This window comes from Sturnira hondurensis, unplaced genomic scaffold, assembly GCF_014824575.4.
Source record: "Sturnira hondurensis isolate 20B ecotype Veracruz unplaced genomic scaffold, ASM1482457v3 Scaffold0021555, whole genome shotgun sequence".
Classification (NCBI taxonomy): domain Eukaryota; kingdom Metazoa; phylum Chordata; class Mammalia; order Chiroptera; family Phyllostomidae; genus Sturnira; species Sturnira hondurensis.
Window position 1 is genome coordinate 5,247,085 of NW_028094186.1, and position 20,120 is coordinate 5,267,204.

A 20,120-nucleotide genomic window follows, 5' to 3' on the forward strand; every position below is an offset into this window, starting at 1 on the left:
CTGCTGTCCTCAGGGAGGCACTGTGACCCAACAGTTGAGAACTTGGCCTTGAGTCAGACCAGCTGCCGGTCTTAGGCTGTGCAGCTTTGGGCTTGTCACTCACATTTGCTGGCCTCGGGGCCCTTACAGATGACAGAAAATAGAGACATGACTACAGCCACCTCCTTAGGTTGCTGTGAGTGTAGATACCTGTGCAGCGTTGGCCCAACCCTGGGGCGTGGTATGCTGTCAACAGTGATTGGTGGTAAGGGTTTGGGGTCAGAGGGCAGTGGTGCCCTTTCTGAATTTAAGATAACCTCTCCTCCTTAATCCCCTTCAGGGGTGAGGATTTGGCTCAGCTGATCGCCCTGGTGAAGTCGGGGGCTCCTTAGTCAGGGGACGTCAGGCCTCTTGGGAAGCCTGGACAGGAGGGACCGGACAGGCCGGGTGAAGTATTCAGGGGCCGGGGTGTAGAGCCAGCCCACGACTCCCAGCCTCCTAAACTGCAGTGTTTGTCTGTGGGACGAGTCACGCCCGCCCTCGGCTGCCACCAGGATCACGTGGACACAGAAGAGTGCGTGGTGCCAGGCCTTTCTTGGGCTGAGAGGGGCAGTTGTTTTCCAGGGTGACACGGGCCCCAGCGCCTCCTACCTGCTCATCCTGGGTTGGGGGGTATAGGCAAAGCTGTTCCCTCGGAGTTCTGAGCTGTCCTCACTCTTTTAAGTTTTCTTTGTATTTATTTATTTTATTTTAAAGAAACACAGCAACTTCATTGTTGGAAAAAACCCTTTTTTTAAAAAAAAGATTTTTTGTATTTCTTGTTTTAGAGAGTGGCAGGGAGGGAGAAAAGAAGGAGAGAAACATCAATGTGTGGTTGCCTCTCATGTGTCCCCCACCAGGGACCTGCAACCCAGGCACGTGCCCTGACTGGGAATGGAACCAGCAACCCTTTGGTTCACAGGCTGGTGCTCAACCACTGAGCCACGCCAGCCAGGGCTAAAATCTTTCCTTTTCTGCCTATGCATTGCTGGAGGCCCCCACCCCCATCGAACTTTCAGTGTTGTAGCGTGACCCAGTGTGGCCCAGACTGGAAGTGGAGGACCTGTGTTCTACCATGTTCTGTCTGGGCCTCAGTTTCTCCATCTATAATGGGAGGGGGTTTCACATGCTGAGCCATGTAGCACTCTGGGCATTCTTTGGAGGCCCTTTGGGGACCAACTGGGTGGGGTACAGGGAACCCAAAGAGTGGGGTCCTGAGCCCCTACCTCCCCAGAAGCTTGCCCTTTGTCTATGTTTTACACAGGGTCTAGCAGAGTGAGGCCTGCTTGAGTGTGGTTGGTAGGGTAAGAATATGGCTGTGATAATTTATAGGTTTGATTTGAACATTTCACCTAAAATGTCATGTGGTGTGCTTGAGTGTGATGTTGTTATGTTATAGAATTATGTGCTTATGATTTTGTAATAAAAGATTTTATAATAAAAAAGGGGGTGTTATTTGTGCCAGACCCTAGATATTGAGGTTCCTGGAGGTTTTTGTGTAAGGAAAGGGTCTTGGTGATTGAACAAAGGAGAGAAAAAAATATCCCCAGAGTTGTACTGGGCGAAGTCCTCCACAGACGTTTGCTGAATGCAGGAAAGACGAGTGACTCTTCTCTTGCTGCTCCTTGACGCCAGGTCTGAGTCACCTCTAGTCAGGTAACGTGCCTTCTCCCGCTGCGAGTGTTTGTGCCTGTGTCGTGTGTGCGGATGTGGGGGCAGAGGTCCTGCCTTTCAAGGTGTGTGGGGCGCTGGCTGCCCCAGGTTCCGGTCATTGAGTTGAGAGGCGTGGTGGGGGTGGTGATGAAGGGATTTTTACCCAGCCTTGGCTCATAGTGGCGGCCCCCTGCTGGGAGGCCACTTAGCCTCTCTGCAGTGACCAGCTGGCCGCTAGCACTGCACCTGGCTTTCCCTGCTGTCCAGTGCAGGGGAGGCCGCCCCAGCAAGGCTCAGCATTCCCAGGGCTCCACCTCTATGGGATCCTGGCCCGGAGCTGCTGGCTTCCTACCTGATGCCCCCTATCAGGGCTGAGGTAGCCAACAGCCATTCTTTTCCAGGTCTCTGATGTTGCTGCCTGTGCCTCAGTTTCCCCAGGTGGACAAGGGAAGGAAACAAAGGGGACTGACTGTGCCAGGCACTGCTGGGGCAGAACCTCCCTTTTCCTACCCCGCCAGCACTGTGCTGAAAGAGCCCACAGAGGTGGTCCAGACCTGTCGTTCTCAATTCCGCAAAGTTCGGGGGTGCGGTTTGAGGGGGAAGCCAGTCCCCCACCTGTGCCTCAAGCAGGTTTTAACTAGATTTAGGAGAACTGGCTGATTTTGCAGCTGAAAAAAAGGGGGGGGCGTTCTCCAAGTTTCCCAAATTATGATATAGAGTCAGAGGCCTAGAGGAGAGAATCGGTTTATTCAAGGCCACAGTCTAATAATGGTAAGTCCATTTATTGAGGGCACACTGCGTGATACATGTCCATTTGATACATGTATGACCTCTTGCACTTGATACATGTATGATCTCCTTCCTGGTGACAAATCATCAAGTAGGAGCAACTGTTATCCCCATTGGGCAGGTGAGGAAACCGGGGAACAAAGAGGTGAAATGCTCATGGAGTTTGGAAATGACAGATTAGGGATTTGAAAGGGGAGGCCACCGGACGGAGTGCACCAGGCTGCCTTGCTGCCTGGTGGGAAGGCAGCCTCCTCTCCTGCCTCACTCGGTCCGTTCCTCCATCTGGACCTGGCTTCGTCAACGAGGCCCTGGTCATCTGAGCCAGCCCCCTTTGGGGTGGGGAATGCAGGAATGGAGCCCTGGGACCTGCCCACATCTAGGTCTAGGGCTTCAGGAGGAAGGCAGGCCCCCCTGAAGGGACGTCCCAGGAAGAAATGGGTGAGGCTGAGTGAGGCCTGAGTGAGGCCTTTGTAATGGAGCCGGTTGGGAGTGGTGGTGGTGGAGGAAGGGCACACTGATGCCCACTTGTACTTTCCTGGGCAGAACTTCTGTGTCACCTTGGCAACCTCAGTTTCAACCTTCAGGTAGCTTGTCTGTAAAATGGCCGACCCAGTCTTGCAGCTTCTGAGTGGAAGTCTCTAAGGAGGTCACAACCCTGGAGATGCTTATGCCCGGGACCGGTGCGTGGTTCGCCAAGCAGGTGGGTACTGAGCTAGCAAGGTGTGCTGCTGCCACCACCAGCCTCACTGGAACAAGGCCAGGTAAACACCGAAACGGATGGGGTGTAAAACCTGGCTTCTCTCCTGACTCCCACTTGCTGTGTGTGCAGGGATTCATCGCCCTCTCTGCCTTCCTGCTTGCCCTCTGTACCGTGGCACCTTGGTAGACGCTCAATGCGTAAACTGCTTTATACCTCAGCAGCAAGGAGGGGGCCAGGTGGGTAGACGAGTGTGGGGGTCCACCCCACCCCTGGCACGCTGTCATCGTCACTGTGGGGTTCCCCCCACAGGTGCCTGGAATCGCGGCTGGGAAGAGTGACTTCTCCAGGTTCCATCACGGACCCTTGTGACCTTGGCAAGTCACGGGCCCTCTCCCTGCTCCGTCAGTTAAACAGGGACGTGACTTCTCTTTCTCCCTCAAAAGCTATTTATTTTGAGAGGAACGGTCAGTGATGGATGTGAAAATGCTTTGGGGGAAAAACAGAAAGCATGAGACAAATGTACGAGCTCCTTCCTGTAACCTTCTTTGTCCTGCTTGTGCCGCTTGTGCCTTCTCTTCCGGCACTTGGTCTGGTGCTCAAACCTCGAAGCAGACACTTAAAGCCTTAATGACTGGAGACAGATGGCCGGCCTTGGGGAGCAAAGGGAACCCAGGGAGGCCAGGGAGGCCGGCGACCTGCTGCTTCTGCCAGTGACAAGCGGTGGGGTTTGGGGCAAGCCCCTGGCCCTGTCTGGGCCTCACCCCCCTCCCCATTTATAAATGAGGATTCGGGCTGGGCCACCTGGGTCTGCCAGGCCAGGTGGCTCTGCTTGGCCCTGGCAGCTCTGAAATGGGAATGAAGGAGGTGCTCCTGCTCTTCCTCACTGATTTCCAAGTCATTTGTCAAATGTGTAGTGCACGTCCACGCTTCGTCAGGCGCCTAGAGCCCGATGCTCTGTTTTCCCAACAGTCCTCTGAGGTGCACAGGCAGATCCTTGGCCACCAACCCCACTTTATAGCCGAAATTATGGAACTTCAGAGAGGGGCCAGGACTCGCGCAGTCAGGCAGCCAGCAAATGGCAGGGCTGGCACTCAGACCCAGGCCTGAATCCAAAGGTCACCATCATTCCATCTGCTGCATGGCCTCTGTGTCCCCTTTTTCAGCCCCTTTCTCCCCTTTACCCCGGAGGTGTCTGGTCTCTGGAGTCAGGTGACTTTTAAAAACAGTTTGGGGAGGTGGCTGGGCCGGCTCCTCTCAGGCAGTCTCTCTACCAGATGTTCTATCACCAACTCCCCTTTTCCCTCCAGTGCCCGGCTTCCTGCCCTCCGGAGCTCTAGGATTAAGGAGAGAATGTACCCGAGGATACACCTTCACGGATGGGACCTCTTGCGAGGCGGCAGGTCGAGCCAGTGGAGACCTCACCAGGGCGACCTAGATGTTTTTCCTAACCTTGCCTGCAGCAGGTGGCATGACCCCGAGGGACGGCTGCACCTCTCTGGGCTCTGGCTGGTTCCGTGGAGCGAATGCAGTCGCCAGGGGGACAGCAGGTGCCCTGGGCAAGGATAACGAGCTCTCCTCGCGCATCTTGCCCCCTCGGAGTTACGGTCTGCTTGGCAGATGCGCCTCCGGGGCCGCTGGGGCTGCCCCGGTTGCCCTCCCGGGATCAGGGACCCCGCTCCTCCGCTCAGAAGCCACAGGCTCTCCCAACGACTCTTGGCTGTTGCTGGAAGGGAGGTCCCCGAGGGCAGAGGGCTGCAGGCCCGGGACGTCCCTGGCTGAGGAAGCGGACGCTGAGAGCCGGGCATCCCGGCGAGCCGGGCGTAATGAGGCGCTCCCCTCTCCTCCCGGAGGCGGGGCTGCCCGTTTCCTCCCCCCACCCCCACCAGCCTCCACCCCGAGGCCCCGCGGGAGCCAGAGAGCCGGGCGTTCCAGGGCGAAAGGAGAGGAGGAGGGAGAGTGTGAGGCCCAAAGGGTCAGGCCCTGAGATTCCGAGGTGGGGCGCAAGTGTGATAGGGGTTTAGGGGTTCCCGGTTTGCGGATTGCAGGCGACGCCGTCACCTTGGTGCCCTCCGACCTTTTGCTCCAGCATCTGGCCTCTAGGCGGAGGCCGGAATCCACCTGTCCTGCCCGGAGTGTGCGTCTCTGCCCACGCCCAGTCCCGCTCCCCGAAGCCCCACTCCCCCGGGGCGGGACAGGCGGGTCCCGCGCGGAGCAGCCGCGCACCAGCTCGGGACGGGTAAACACTCGGCGGGAGGGGCGCGGGGGCGGGGAGGAGGCGAGCGGAGGCCGCCAGGCCGGGGCGGGGCGCTGGGTGCTGGGGGCGGGGGCAGGAAGCCGGCCTGGGCCGGGCCGGTCGGCGCGCCCCGTGACGTCGCTCGGCTTCCAGGGATCTCTCCCCGAGGCCCTGGGCCCCTCGCCCCCGCCCTCTGAGCTCGCCTCCCGTGCCTCCCCTCCGCCGCTGCCCGCGTTTCTGGCTTGCGCTGCTGGCAGGCGGGCTCCGCAGTCCCAGCCGCCCTCTCCTCGCTCCCTCGCTCACTCTCCTTCTTCCCTCCCGGGCGCTCGCTCTCTCTCTCTCTCTTCTCCCTCTCCACTCCCTTTCCATCTCCTTTCTTGCTTCTGCCTCTCGGATCCTGATCTCGTCTTTCCTCCCCCCTTTCTTTCCTCTTTCTCCCTCTTCGGTCTCTTTTTGTTCATTCCCCTGCCTCCCTCCTTCTCTTCGGTCTCTGTTTTTATCCCCATCTCCCTCTCGGTTGCTCTCTCACCCCCTCCCCCGGTACCCACCCACCTCCTGCCCTCCCTCCCCCCTCGCCTCCCTCCCTCTCCGCCCCTCGCCTCCCCGCCGCTCACAGCTCCCCAGTCAGCCTCTCCGAACCCGCGCTGCAGCCGCCCGCACTCACCACAGGACCGGCCCGCCGGCTCCCGGGAGTGTGCCCTCCTGCCCCGCGCCCTCCGGGCTCGCCGGGACAGCCCTCCTCCTCCCCCCACTCGCGGCCCCGCCCGGCCCGGCCCCCCGCCCCACGCCCGAGCGCGCCGAGGATGTGAGTCCTGCCGGCCTCTTCCAGAGCAGCAGCCCCTTGCGCGCGGATCCTGAGCGCAGCGCAGCGCGGCGCAGCGGTGGGCGCTCGCTGGGTCGCTCGGGCGGGCTGCGCCCTCCTGCCCTAGCGGTGTCCCTGCTCTGCTCGCCGGCGCCCCAGCCGCCGCCGCAGCCCGCGGGCCGTCGCCGGCCGGCAGCTCCCGGCCCCAGCGCCGCTGACCCTGTCCGCCGCGGGCGGGGACGCGGGCGGAGGAGGCGCCGCTGCGGAGCCCCCGGACGCGACCATGTCGGAGGTGCTGCCCTACGGCGACGAGAAGCTGAGCCCCTACGGGGACGGCGGCGACGTGGGCCAGATCTTCTCCTGCCGCCTGCAGGACACCAACAACTTCTTCGGCGCCGGGCAGAACAAGCGGCCGCCCAAGCTGGGCCAGATCGGCCGGAGCAAGCGGGGTGAGTTCGCGGCCTCCTCCCCAGACACCCCTTTCTCGGGCACTGGCGCCTGTCGGGGGTTGCGGGGTTCCCCCGCACCGGGGAGCCCGTTCCGACCCAGTGGAATCCCATCAAGCAGAACTGGGGGATCCCACACTGCTGGTTCGGCTCCGCTGGGCCGTGGGAATCCCGCCCGAGCAGCCTGGTCCTTGGTGGGGTCTCCCAGGGGGCGTGGCGGCTGCGAGCCGCAGTGGGGGCTGAAAGGTTACACCGGGACCCCACCCGCGCCAAAGTTTTTTTTTAATTTCACCCCCCCTCCTTTTGCGCAGTGGGGTCGCAGCTGCACTCACTCAGTCACGCGGGGGGGGGGTGTCCCAGGGCTCCCCAGGGGACGGTGTGTGGAACTGCGGGAAGAGGACCCCATTCCTGCGGGGAAGCCGAGGGGCTTTCGGGGTTTTCATTGTGACTTGGTGGGGATTTGCCGAGTCTGGGCGCTCGGCGGGAGAGCTGGAAAAGCCCGGGAGAGACCGGGACACGGAGCGGGTCGAAGGGGGCCAGAGGCACAGGGACAATGAGGGAGACCGACAGCAGCCTGGAGAGACCGACGCGCGGAGGTGGGGGGGTGTCAGTTGGGGGTGGGGACCGGGATGGGCAGAGACCAAGACAAAGCTCTGGCGAGGGAGAGACGGTGAGCGGTCCCCGTGAGCAAGTCTGGGGAGGGCAGGGAAGCCGCTGAAACAAAGAGGCCGACCGACACCCCCAACACGGAGAGGGACCCAGGGACCTCGACAGGTGACGGTGGCACCGGGAGACTGAGGAGGGATTGAGGAAGGCAAGGCTAGGTCGAGATGGCGCGAGAGGCGGACACAGCGCGAGGCAGCCTCAGAAAGGCGAGCGGAGGCTCTGACCTCTGCGGCGGCGGGCAGAGTGGAGAGGACGAGTCAGCGCAGGAGCGGGTCACCCGCCGGGCGAGGCCAGATCCCTGGATCGGCTACATGTGTGGGAACCGGCCCCTGGGGTCACTCTCCTTGCATGCACGGCCTCAACTGGCCTCGGCGCCAAGGGTCCCAGACCTGGAGACCTTGGCTCCCTCTTCGGCCCTGCAGCCTTGTTTCTAAATAAATGCGCCTCTGGGTGGGGTGGGTGGGGTGGAAGGGGCCTGGGCTGCGGGGTTTGCACCCTCTCTGTTTCCTTTTCTTAGAACTGAGTGGGGAAACAGCCAAGGGGTGGGGGTGGGGGGCGGGGGGAGTGGCTCTAAGGAAAGGGAACCCGGGCAGAGGCCGAAAAGGATGGGGCTGTGCGCGCGCAGGGAGCCCTCCTTCCCCACCCTGCCCCAATCTCTCCCCTGCTCCTGGGCTTATCCAAGACCCCTAGCGAGGCCCAGCTCGCTCACTTTTCCTTTTCTCCCCTCTTTTTTGCAGTTGTTATTGAAGATGATAGGATTGATGACGTGCTGAAAAATATGACAGACAAGGCACCTCCTGGTGTCTAACTCCCCCAAAGACAATGAGTTAAGGGAAAGAATGAGAATAAGATCGGCGGTAACAGTTATTGGCAAAAAAAAGAGCATGAAAGAGAGAAAGCACTTTGAAATTTATTACTAGCTTGCTACCTGCGATGAAATCAACAACCTGTATCTCGTGTCAGGCCGGGAGACAGACGAGGCGTGAGAAGGAGGAGGGGAAGGCTCTGGGCTCCTCTGCAAAAATAAAAATTTTAAAAATAACAGAATCACTATATACACACATATAAAGAAATAAAAAAAGAAGTCTCAGTTGCAGCTATTTGTCAGAATTACTATCCATTTCTTTTTATATACAGTGAATATCGCGCAATTATAGATCTGGGTTTTGAACCACTGAAATAATGAAGCAGCAACACCGGATGTTTTGAGGTGTTGGCATTCTTTGCTGATTTGGCTGTTCCCAATGTTTACATTATTTAATCTTGCAAAAATTATTCCGTGCACTTGGATGTGAAATGCTGTTAAGTTTTATTTTTTTATGTTGCTATCCTTGGATGTACCAACACACACACACACACACACACACACACACACCGATCGGTACAGATATAATGTTTTATTTTGGTCATCTTTCAAAGTTATCAGGAACGTGTTTAAAACAAGAAGGGAACTTTTCTAAGGAATGATACAGAGAAAGAATTCTTGTTTTATTTTAAAATGAATGGTAAAGCTTGTGTTTCTTTGTTGCTGCAAGCTGTTTGCCCAAGTTAATGCAAATGGACACATTTTATATGTCAGGAAAGAAAAACCGTAAAAAAAAAAAGAAAAAAAATGCTTGAGCTTTTTCTAACCTCTCTCTGCGGTCCGTTGTGTGAGCAGCCTGTTTTTCCCTCTGGTATCGTGTCAGTTTATTCTCTTTAATGGACTGTAAAAAAAATGTAATCACAAGAGTGCCAAATATCTTGAAATGCCAAAAGGCATTTTGGTTTCTTTTTCCCTGTGCTCTGAGTCCATGTCAAGGAATGCTTGGAGTGTCTTTTCTGTTATTTATAGGGGTTCTCTTAAGGCACACCAGCTGCCTGTTTTGCATGGTATTTGCAAAAATGCCTCTTGCGTGAGGAAATCTTTTACCATTTTTTTTTTTTGTTTGCAACTTTGGACCTCAAGAGGTTTCTTCCCTTCCCTTTTCCTCTTTTCTTAATTCGATATTCTGTATGTTGCACCTTTAACCAGCACACAGGGCTATTTCTCCAATGTACAATACAATAAAAGAAGTGTTCCTGTGTCTCACTCTTCTCTCTTTTCTGCTTTGGTTGCTGGGGGGTGGTGAGGCGGGCTTGCTGTTTGCCTATTGGTTGCAGACAGAGGGTGAAGGGTAGCTTTGGTCTGTGAATCGAAAAGGTGAACTGGAGGGCACCGTGGGTGGGGCTCAGATGGGAGGAAAGACAAGCTGGACAGGCAAAGGTCATCCCCGAAGAGCAAGTTCATTCTATGTGGGCTTTCAATGGGCTATCCCTGCTTCCCGGAGGTTTCTGCCGTCCCTGGTGGGGTATGGAGAGAAGGAAGGTTGGTGTGTTGAGAGGCCGTCAGTTGTTAAGAGCGATGTTTGGAGGCTGACAGATGGATTCAAATCCTGGCTTCTTCACCTTCCTAATTGTATAGACTTGAGCAAGTCCCTTCTTCTTTAAGCCTTAGTTTGCAAATCTGTAAAGGGGATAATGCAGCTTCCAGCTGCAGAGTTGGGAGGATTTAAGACAACAGCCTGCCCATCAAGCACTCAGGATCACATGTCCACGTGTCCTTTACTGGGGCCACCTGTCTGCAAAGGTGAGCCTGAGCAGGAGCTAGGCTCCTCCTCCCCTTCATCCCGAGTTCACAGGTCCCTGCGTGAGGGATGGACCTATTCCCCTGGGGCCTACAGCCTGGGATGTCTCAGGCTTCCTCGCTCTGCAGTTTCCTTGCATTCACGGCTTTAAAATTATCCTTATTAATTAAAAAAAAAAGCCCCAGGTTGTGTTCAGGGCAGTTAATGGACAGAGCAAGGCCCCTACAGGAGGAGGGCTTGGGAGAAGGATTTTAGTTGAAGAGCTGCCGGGAGAATCTCCCCCTGGACTGTTCCGCATCCAGGAGCCCCGCTGCCGGCAGCTTTTAATGTGTTTGTTGTAAAACTGTCAGCCTGGGAGTCACAACACAGCTCACAGTGACGGGAGCCTGCCTGTGACTCAGACATCAGGTAAGACAGGCCCTGGGGTGGGGGAGGGGGGAGAGAGAGGGGTTTCAGAAGGCCTGTGGGGAAGGGGCGATGTGTCGGCCCCCTGCCCAGGCAGTGGAGGTCCAGACCCAGGAGGGCTGGGCAGAGAGCTCCTCATCCCAGTCATCCCATCAGTTATTATTAAGAATGGCGGGCCAGCGGGATGATTTGGGAATGCCAAATTGATTTTCCCAGGCACATGGCCCTGCCCCTGAACCTGGCTCTGCTCCCTGCTGACCCCAGAGAACCCCGTTTCTGAGCTAATGGGCCTTTGGCCATCCAGGAGGCCAGCTTTTCCCATGAGACGGCTGAGGGGCGCCTCACCGAGAGTTAGGGGTGGGGCCCACCTTCTGGGCACCATCAGTCTGCCGAGATGGGTGGGAGCCATACGGAAAGGTCCTTTCTGGAGAATTGGTCGTGCTCACACCCAGGAGTGATCACCTCTGATCAGAGCACTGGGCAGTTCAAAGTGCTTTCTCTTCTGTCTGGCATGATTGACCTAGCAACTCTGGAAACCCACTAGCCTGAACTCCATTTAGTAGGCGAGGAAATCGACACCCCAGAGGGAGTAAAAGGATGACGCCACATCCACACTAACTAAGCTTTTACTGTTCGCCCCACTCAAAACAGCCCCACGAAGTACCCTGATTGGGCAGAAGGAGCCAGAGCTTTGAGACATTAAGTAACTTGGATGAGGTCTCTCAGCCAGTAAGTCCCTGGGGGCAGAACTTGAACCCAGAGCCAGAGCTGCAGGATAGGGATGCAGAGTCATCTCGTCCCAGACTCAGGTTCAGTCCCAGCTGCGGCCATTGTCCTTGGGCCTTAACGATCTTTTTCTTGGTTTGTTGTTTTGAGGCTGGGCTCTCCTGCTATTCCGCACAGCAGACAACTGCGTAAGGGGTCAGAGGGAGGCAGGGCTTGGATGTGGTCAGCTAAGGCCCAGAGCTGCCCTCTGCTGGGAAGGGGGGAGTGTGGGAGCCCTTGGCCAAGGCTCCAGGTCCATTTTAATAAGCGATGTATTAAAATGTTCCTGCTGGAGGCCATCACATCGGCCAAGGCTGGGTTCTCTGCCCGGGAAGGCAGTCTGCCTCTCCCGAGGACTCCACTCAGCAAAAGGGAATATAAATCTTATAAATCCACTCTGACATTGGGGTAAACATTTGTTGAGAAGGCACTTGGGGGACTGGGCAGATATCAAATTATACCAAGTGCAGGATATCTGGTTCGGTAGCAATAAATATGAAAAAGGCCATTAATAGAGGTGGGGGAGGACGTCTCTGCCTCCCTGTGTGGATGGAGCGCCCAGGGCTGCATTTTTCAAACTCCACTAATTGAATGCTTGTAATAAGCATCCATCTCTTTGGATTCTGCTTCCGCGGCCTGTCCAGGCTGACAGCCTGAAGGAATATCAAAAAGCACCTCCAAGGGGGAAATTGGCAAATTAAGTTTTAAAGGAAAGAGACTAGAAAATTACTGCTCTCTGGAGGCCACAGATGAGGGAGTGAGCTCTGGGAGCCTGTGCAGGTGGGTGGTGGGCAGTGAGTTCCGAGGCCCCGAGGGGCCGGCAGAAAGGGGCAGACATGAGCGTGGCTGGTGCGGGTAAAGGGCACGAATTTAGGACTTAGATGACTCGGACTGGAAACTTCTCTGCAGTGCTTTCTAGTTATGACTTGGGACCAATTTCTCAAGCTCTTGGGGCCTCTGTAAAATGGGGGCGCCCAAATGCCTACCACACAGTCAGATAGGACCCCCTTTCCCCTCCCCAGCACAGGGCCTCGTGCACAATAAATGGTAGCCATTAATGTGTGAACATATGGGAAGTGCCTACTATGTGCCGGTGATGGACTTTCAAGACCTAGCAAACAGTTCTGGCCGCATCAGGCTTCTTCGCAGACGGGTGTTTGGCAGGCTGAGGGTACTAAGTGGCCATGAAGGCAACGCCATGGGGGTGGGGTGGGGTGGGGAGTGGAGGAGACGGCTTGCTTCTTATTATCTCCATCAGCTCCCCCAAACCCCCAACAAATTCAGTCCTAAGTAAATCTGTGTGCTTTCTCTTCAAAGCAGTGTGGAGAGACGTCACTCTTCCCTTTGAACCAGATTGTTGGAAGTCCTCCCTCTTCTGGGCGGGGACTAGCAGGGATGACCCTATGCCCTGGGAAGGAGGAGCTTGGCTTTCCGCTTGGGGTCCTCCTGTTACAGAAGGGCCTGTGCCAGGCCCGGGGGGTATGCCACGGCGAGGAAATGAGAGTTTTCTCGGGGTTGAACATGACGAGGTTTCCCGTGGACCCGAGTTTGGGAGCTTGAGGTTTGGATCCTCCCAAAGTCAGCCACTCAGCTCCTTCCTGTGGCAAAAAGAGAGAACCAAAGAGAACTGGCTCTTGGGTCTGCTTGAAATGCAAACACGAGAGCCGCTTAAAAAAAAACAAACTTTCACTTTAGAACACTTGTAACGAGAGGACACCTACCCCTGAGCCAATTTCCCCCACTGTTCGCAGCCAACATCACTATGATCCATTTTTCACAACGAAGGAACCCACACTGGTACATCACTATTAACCGAACTCCACGTTTCATTTAGATTCGGTTTCTTTTTTATCTGTTGTCCTTTCCCTGTTCCAGGGTCCCATCCAGAATATGTGACTTGTAGTCATCATGTGNGAGGTTTCCCGTGGACCCGAGTTTGGGAGCTTGAGGTTTGGATGCTCCCAAAGTCGGCCACTCAGCTCCTTCCTGTGGCAAAAAGAGAGAACCAAAGAGAACTGGCTCTTGGGTCTGCTTGAAATGCAAACACGAGAGCTGCTTAAAAAAAAACAAACTTTCACTTTAGAACACTTGTAAGGAGAGGACACCTACCCCTGAGCCAATTTCCCCCACTGTTCACAACCAACATCACTATGATCCATTTTTCACAACGAAGGAACCCACACTGGTACATCACTATTAACCGAACTCCACGTTTCATTTAGATTCGGTTTCTTTTTTATCTGTTGTCCTTTCCCTGTTCCAGGGTCCCATCCAGAATATGTGACTTGTAGTCATCATGTGTCTGTCGGCATCCCTTGGCTGAGACGGTTTCCCAGACTTTTCTTGTTTTTGATGGAATACCGGTCAGGTATTTTGTAGATTTCCCCTACATTGGGGTTTGTCTGATGTCTTTCTCCTGGTTCAGCTGGAGTTCACGGGTTTGGGGAGGAAGACCGTAGAGGTGAAGGGTCACTCTCATCACATCGTATCAGGGATCCGGACTATCAACATGGCTCATCGCTGTCGACCCTGACCTTGATCACCCGTCCGGCTGAGGTTGTGTTTGTCATGTGTCTTCACTGCAGAGTTCCTCTGCCATAGCCCTTTCGGTGATGTCTTCTCTGGAAGGAGATCATCATGTTTGCCCCACGTAAATAGTGGGGAGCCATGTGCCCTCTCCGAGGGAGGAGTATCTCTATAAATCGGGATTCTTCAGCCCAGGTGATGTGAGTGACCCACTTTCGGCAGTTCAGCTTCGCCTCAGTGTTGGGCAGGCCACTGTGGTTTAGATGTAGTCATGAGTTCCAGGCACACCGGGGTAAACCAGAAATGCCCACAGAGCCCAAGTCGCTGCCTGACGATGACCGATAGATGGGACCTTATGGAAGAGAGAGAGAGAGAGAGAGAGGGAGGGAGGGAGAGTGCTATTAAAATAAAAAAACCTTAATAAAAGCAACTTCCTGTGGAGGGGAACTGTCACCCTCTTAGAAACTATGCAGAAATTTCTCTTGGAAACCTTCAGGCAGCTGCTCTGGTTTATGAAATCTGCCTATTGGAGGGAAGGAGAGGGGGAAAAAGGTTGTCATTCCAACAGCAGAGATTCTCCCAAACCATGTGCAAAAATAAATCCCTGGAGACGGAGCTGTATCCGGGGAAACCGGGCAGCTGGGCTGGAGCTGGTGGGGTGGTCCCCTGGGATAGACAGCCTGTGTCCCCCCACCGCCCCAGCCATTTCTCCAGTGGGACCAGGAGCCCAGAAAACCCCACCTGGCCCACATCGGGCCCCCACCCACCCGCTTCCTTTCTGGGTTGAAGGTTTGGCTGATATTGTTACCTCTCACATGGGAGGGTCTGTCCTTAACCAGGGCAGTGCTCACCCATGGGCTAAAGGAAGGTCCTTGACCTACAAACAGCTGTTTTGAAGACAAACGGTCACTAAGGGGAAGGGAGGTCAGGAAGGGCAGGCCGAAGGGAAGACGGACCCGGGAAATGTGCCATGAGAAATCCTAACCGAGTGGTGATGGGGGTGGGTGTGGGGGGGCAGACAGTGAGGACAGGAAGTTGTCAGGGACAGGGGTGTCTCGTGAGGCAGAGAGTGGGTGGCTCAGGGCTTAAAGAGTTTGGTTTGGAAGGGTGTTTAATTAACTAGTTAGTTAATTAAATCCATGTTCATTCAAGGACTCATGTGTCAGGTGTGGGGTGGGGTGGGCTGGGCACTGGGGAGACAGGCCTTTCCAGACTTTCGGGACCTCACTGCCTGATCAGGGGCCATCTAGGGTTGGTGAAGCCCCAGGCTCAGGCAGGGGACCCCACGGGACACCCTAATAGATGCCACCGGCCTTCACAGTGAGGGTATTAGAATGGGTTGGCCATTGCCCTGGGTGAATGTCGCCTCGGGCAGGTATTTCTCAGTGAGAAAACAATGACGTTTATGAGGGGCTTGCTATAAGCAAGTAACTGTTCTACACTCTTTGCATTCATTTCATTTCATTTTTCACAACCACCCCATAAGGTTACTATCATCCCCAGTCTACAGACAAGGGACACTGAGGCACAGAGCAGTGAAGTCACCTGCCCAAGGTCGCGCAGCTAGAAAGCTGAGCTGGGACTGAAACCCAGGGATTCTGACCCCAACAGTCCCAGGTTTCAACCCTTCCACGTGGGGAAGGGGTGTGGGACTAGCCAGCTTCCTACCGCTCTTGGCAGCTGAGAGAGTGCAGGGTTCTGAGCCTAAACCGCCCATTCTCCCGTGGGGGAGGGGAGGCTGAAGATCCGGTTGGCCGTGAACCCTGGACCGGGCCAGCAGTTGCCATGGGGACGCCTGGGTGGAGGCGGCGGGCGGAGGCCCGTGGCCCCGCGGGGCAGTTCCGGGGAGCTCCCGCCAATGACAGGGAGTGGCCTCGAGCCCGCGGCACCTGGGGCCTCGTTTTCCTGGCAGACTGCACTGCACTAAATCTCCCCTTGCGGACGGGGGAGACCGCAAGTCCCCTGCAGCGGCCGGAGCCTCCCCAGCCCTGAACTCAATCTCCCACGAAGCCGTCCTTATCTCCAGTTCATCTGTGTGAATTATTTACTGAGTCTGGCGGCCTCCCCAGCGGTCTCCCCGCCTGCCTCCGCCCTCCCTGCCCCGCGCGGCTGTTCACATCCTGGTTTGCACCAGCAGTCCCTCCATCTGAGCAGCAGGGCCCCCAGGGAACCTGGGCGGCAGCATACTCCAGCCAGAGAGAGCACTGCATGAAGAGTCAGTAGCGCTTGCTAATTCTCACAGCAATCCTACCCTGCAGGGACACTCTCCATCATCCCCACTGGACAGATGAAGAAACTGAGGCCTGCAGGGTTTGCCATGCCTCTCTCCAGAGAAAAGGAGCCGGAAGTGGAAATGGCTCACTCTCCTCACTGCTGCTAACCTCACGCCTTGTTGCCTCCTTGGCCTGGGGGCCTTTTACAAGCACTCCAAGAGGCTGCTTGGGCACCAGGAGCCTCAACTGTGACCTGCCATCTGCACAGACCAGGAGCCAGCCCTGTGTGCCTGGCCCTGTGCTGTGCCATGGGGACACGTAGATGAGTTAGGCACAGCCGCTGCCCTCCAGTTGCTTCTGTCTGGAGACAGGATGGAGGTTAAGGACTGGGAGCACTTTGTGGCTAATTAGGACCCCAGACGGAGGGCTGGACATAGATGCCGAGTTCTGGGGCTGAGGGACCATTCAGTAGGAAGGTGGGGCTTCAGCCCAGCCTTGGACGGGGTAGAGGTGGGAGGGCCAGTCCTGCTGTAGGGAAGACCAGGAGCAGAGGCCGGCAGTCTTGGGCTTTGCCTGAGAAAGGGCGGGTCCCCGGGGAGTGGCTGGCACAAGGCATTTACCATGCTGCCCCAGTTGGAGGGGAGGGGGCTCAGGTCAGACCCTGGAAGTTCTTGACATATGAGTTCCAGGGTCAGGGCAGAGCGGTGCTTTTTAACTTTCGCCCTCCCTGGGGGCATCGGGCAAGGTCTGGAGCCCACAATGTGGGGAGGGGGACAGAGTTTTTGGCATCTGAAGTGGGTAGACTTCAGAGAGGCTGCTAAACATCCTATAGTGCACAGGACGGGGCCCACAACACAGACCAATCCGGCCCCACGTGCCCAAGGCTGAGAAATCCTGATTAGAGTGCATTCAAGAGCCCTCACCACTAACCAAAGGGAGGTTTCCGGCAAGTCGCTTTCACGCCTCAGTTCCCTCCTCCCTAACGTGTGCCGACTGTATTGACTAACCTGGGAGGGAACAGCTGTCATTTTTTCAAGCTTACTGAAGGCTGGCCACACCCTAACTGCTTTACATATATGATCTTACCCAATCCTTATACCCCCGTGAAGAGTAATACCACAACCAATGACCATGAAGTTTGTGGGGCCGTTTTTTAGGTGCCCGGCCCCATACCAAGTAAGCTCTTTACATATATTAGTTTACTGAATTCTTACAGCTCCCTGAGGCAGGACTATGATCATCTCCATTTAACAAGTGGAGAAACAGAGTCACAAGAAGACAGAAGCCTCCTCCAGGGCAGTGTCATGTATTTTGCTCCCTCTCTGGCATCGAGAACAGTGTCTAAATGAATGCAGCGTGGGGCAAAGGTGGGTTTACAGTGGTGAGCACACAAAACACAGGGTTTATTCTTTAAAATTTTTAAATTAAATTTAATTTATTTAATATTTTTAGAGAGGGGAAGGGAGGGAGAAAGAGAGGGAGAGGAACATCAGTGTGTGGTTGCCCTTCATGCACCTGCTCCTGGGGACCCTGCCCGAAACCCAGGCTTGTGCCCTAGACTGGGGATTAAACCCGTGACCCTTTGATTCGAAGGCTGGCACCGAACCCCTGAGCCACATCAGCCAAACAGGCCAGAGTTTATTCTTGTGTTATTTATTAATGATTGTATTGTTTTCCAGATAAACAAGTATAAACCTACTTTTGCCCCTCCCTGCATTTGTGGAGGAGGAAATACCCTCAGCCCCAGGGGGCTCACGAAACTCCTGCTGTTGAGAAGAAACCAGGGCACGGGTATGTCCAGGGTCTTGTCTGGAGACACAGTGGGACTTTCACCCCTTTGCTTTCGGGCCAGGCCTCTGGAAAGCCCTTCAGAGGTTGCTCTGAGCCGCCGGAGCTTTGCACTGTGCCTCCCACAGGCAGAAAGGGACCTCATGTGGGACATTTTTAAAATCCTCATCCAAGGATATTTTTTTCATTGCTTTCAGAGAGAGAGGAAGAAACAGAGAAAGTGAGAGAGAAGCATTGACTGGTCATCTCCCGTACACTCCAAGACCTGAGATTAAACCCACGACCTAGGTTTGTGCCCTGACTGGGAACTGAACCTGTAACCTTTTGGCTAATGGACAATGCTCCAACCAAAAGAACCACACTGGCCAGGGCTGGGGCATTTTGGAGCTGCCCAGAGGGCAACAGGGCTGTGGGTCTCCCTGGAATCCCAGCCGAGCTGGACTCTGAGCAAACCCAGAACCCAGTCAGCACATGAACGTGGCCTTGTGATTGGTCTTGCGAATGCAGAGAGAACTCACATTCAACCCAAGCCCAGTCCTGATCTCAGGGGAGCGGGTACTTGCAGGGCGTGTGGGGAGAGTCAGGCACGGTGTCAGATGATCACTGAGCTGCTATGGCATCTCCACGCTGCGTGCGTGCGTGCTTCAGGTGCACATCTTGGCCAGTCCCCTCGGCAGCCGGCCGCAGAGGCAGAGGCACTGCTCTCACCCCATGGACAGGTGAGACGTGGAGGTCCGGAGAAGTGGTTATTTGTCCCAGGGCAGCAGCAGAGAGGCTCCAAGCTCAGCCTCTCTGGTGCCCACATTAGCCTGAACCCAAAGCACACATTCCACGAATGACCTGGGGCCTGTTAGTTACTTCGCTTTTCTGCCCCTCATCTGTGAAATGGAACCGTGAACCCAGGCCTCAGAGAATTGCTGGAAGCATTTAAAGGCAATAACGATGATAGAACACCCAGCGCCTAGTAGGTTCTTTCCTTGAGCTTCCTGGAGATTCATCAACTTCCAGCTTGGGGGTAATCCGGCTGGGGTGCAGTGGAGCCAGATTTGAGGAAAGGGGGTCAGGGGTTGGCCAGAGGCTTTCAGGGAGGCCTCTAAAGATTGCCTTGTACTGTTCTGGGAAGCCCGGCCCCACCGACCTGTCTCTGTGGTCCCTTAGATGTACAAGTGTGCCTGGGGAAGTCACCCTCCTGGGAGTGAGTTGTGCGGCATGCTCCCTGTCCCCTCAGCACTTACTGGGTCAGTGGCGTAACAGAGCGGACGGGGGCGTGGTCTACCCTGCAAGACTCCTCAACTCTTTCTACTTTTCTCTAAATGAGCTGTGCCCTGGCCATGCTGCTCCTTCTACATCATTGTTTCTACGCCTCTGCACTTTCGTATATACGCGGTTTTCTCAGACTCTCACCCCTTCCCCCCTAGCCAAATCCTCCTTCTCTCCCAGGTGCCAGCTGACACGTCGCCTCCTCCAGAATCAGGGCCCTCACTTGGGCCCCTGCGGCCGGATGCTTCCCTCTGTCCGAGCGCTCCTCCCACTGCGGGCCATTGCTGGTCTGTCCTCCTCCGCCAGACTGTGCTTGCTCCGTGGGCAGCACTGAGGCTCCTTGTTGGTCTCCATGTCCCCAGGGCTTCACACAAATGCCTGGCAGCAGCAGCTCCTGGGGGAATGCTATGGAATTAATGCAATAATAATAACAATCTCTTGCATATGGAGAGCTCTTTTCCAGTTCCCAAAGCCTTTTTATGACACTTGCGTCATCGGATGCTCACAGATCTGATGTTCCATTCGGGGTGGGCAGAGTTGGTGTTGGCGTTTCCATTTTACAAGGGAGAAAATGAAGCCGGAAGAGATTAGGTGTGTGGCCCAGGTGGCCATGGGGACAGGTGCTCCGCTCCCACTGGCTCGCCTGAGGCATGCATGGGTATATTTGGTCCACAGTGGGAGCTTCCGCACAGTTCTGATTCCAGGCTTTCTGTCTTGGGGTGGAGAGTTGGGGGCTAGGGTTCATTGCTTCCCAGTCCCAGCTTCATGCGGAGGGTGATAGGGTGGGCGTGGCACAGCCTGGTCTCTGGAAGGAAAACAGCCACAGGCAGGGGCTTTCTTAGGCGAAGGGTTGTTCGTGCGCAGCTGTGCTGGTGATGGAACTGAACACTGAAATTTGGGAAAAAGATATGCAAAATAGGGGAATGACTAAGTAAACTGGGGTGCACCTGCTCAGAGTGCTGAGCAGCCATTCAAAATACGGCTGCTGCCGCGGGGGCGCTGCCGTGGGGGAGTGCGCATGGCACACACTCAAGGCGGAAAAGAGGGTATGAACTGGACCCGCGTGACAGGAGAGCGGCGTCCTGGGACTGTCTGGACCTGGGTGCGCCGCGGGGGGGGCGTGGACTCAGGCACGCTGCCCTCTCTGCCTCAGTTTTCTCATTTGTGAAGTGGGCAGAAGAATGGGGAGGCTAAAGGAATTAGTACATGTAAAGCCCTTAGAACAATGCTCAGTGTATATGTGTGAAGAT

At 55.7% G+C, this 20,120-nt stretch overlaps 1 protein-coding gene and 1 long non-coding RNA gene across 2 annotated transcripts; both read left to right on the forward strand.

The window, feature by feature from the left end:
* The first annotated feature begins 5,933 nt into the window (after window positions 1-5,933).
* On the forward strand, window positions 5,934-9,378 carry CAMK2N1 (calcium/calmodulin dependent protein kinase II inhibitor 1). Its single transcript, XM_037032894.1, has 2 exons — window positions 5,934-6,644; window positions 8,045-9,378. The coding sequence occupies exons 1-2, from the start codon at window positions 6,479-6,481 to the stop codon at window positions 8,113-8,115; spliced, it is 237 nt and encodes a 78-aa protein (XP_036888789.1). The 5' UTR covers window positions 5,934-6,478; the 3' UTR covers window positions 8,116-9,378.
* A 362-nt stretch (window positions 9,379-9,740) lies between these two features.
* LOC118977841 (uncharacterized) lies at window positions 9,741-18,008 on the forward strand. Its single transcript, XR_005064621.1, has 3 exons — window positions 9,741-10,321; window positions 17,502-17,613; window positions 17,808-18,008. It is a non-coding gene; the product is annotated as an uncharacterized LOC118977841 (long non-coding RNA).
* The last annotated feature ends 2,112 nt before the right edge of the window (window positions 18,009-20,120 follow it).

Coding starts and splice junctions, on each gene's coding strand:
- CAMK2N1 (XM_037032894.1), top strand. CDS start 6,479: ATGTCGGAGGTGCTGCCCTACGGCGACGAGAAGCTGAGCCCCTACGGG. Junction 6,645..8,044: donor GATCGGCCGGAGCAAGCGGG/GTGAGTTCGCGG, acceptor TCTTTTTTGCAG/TTGTTATTGAAGATGATAGG.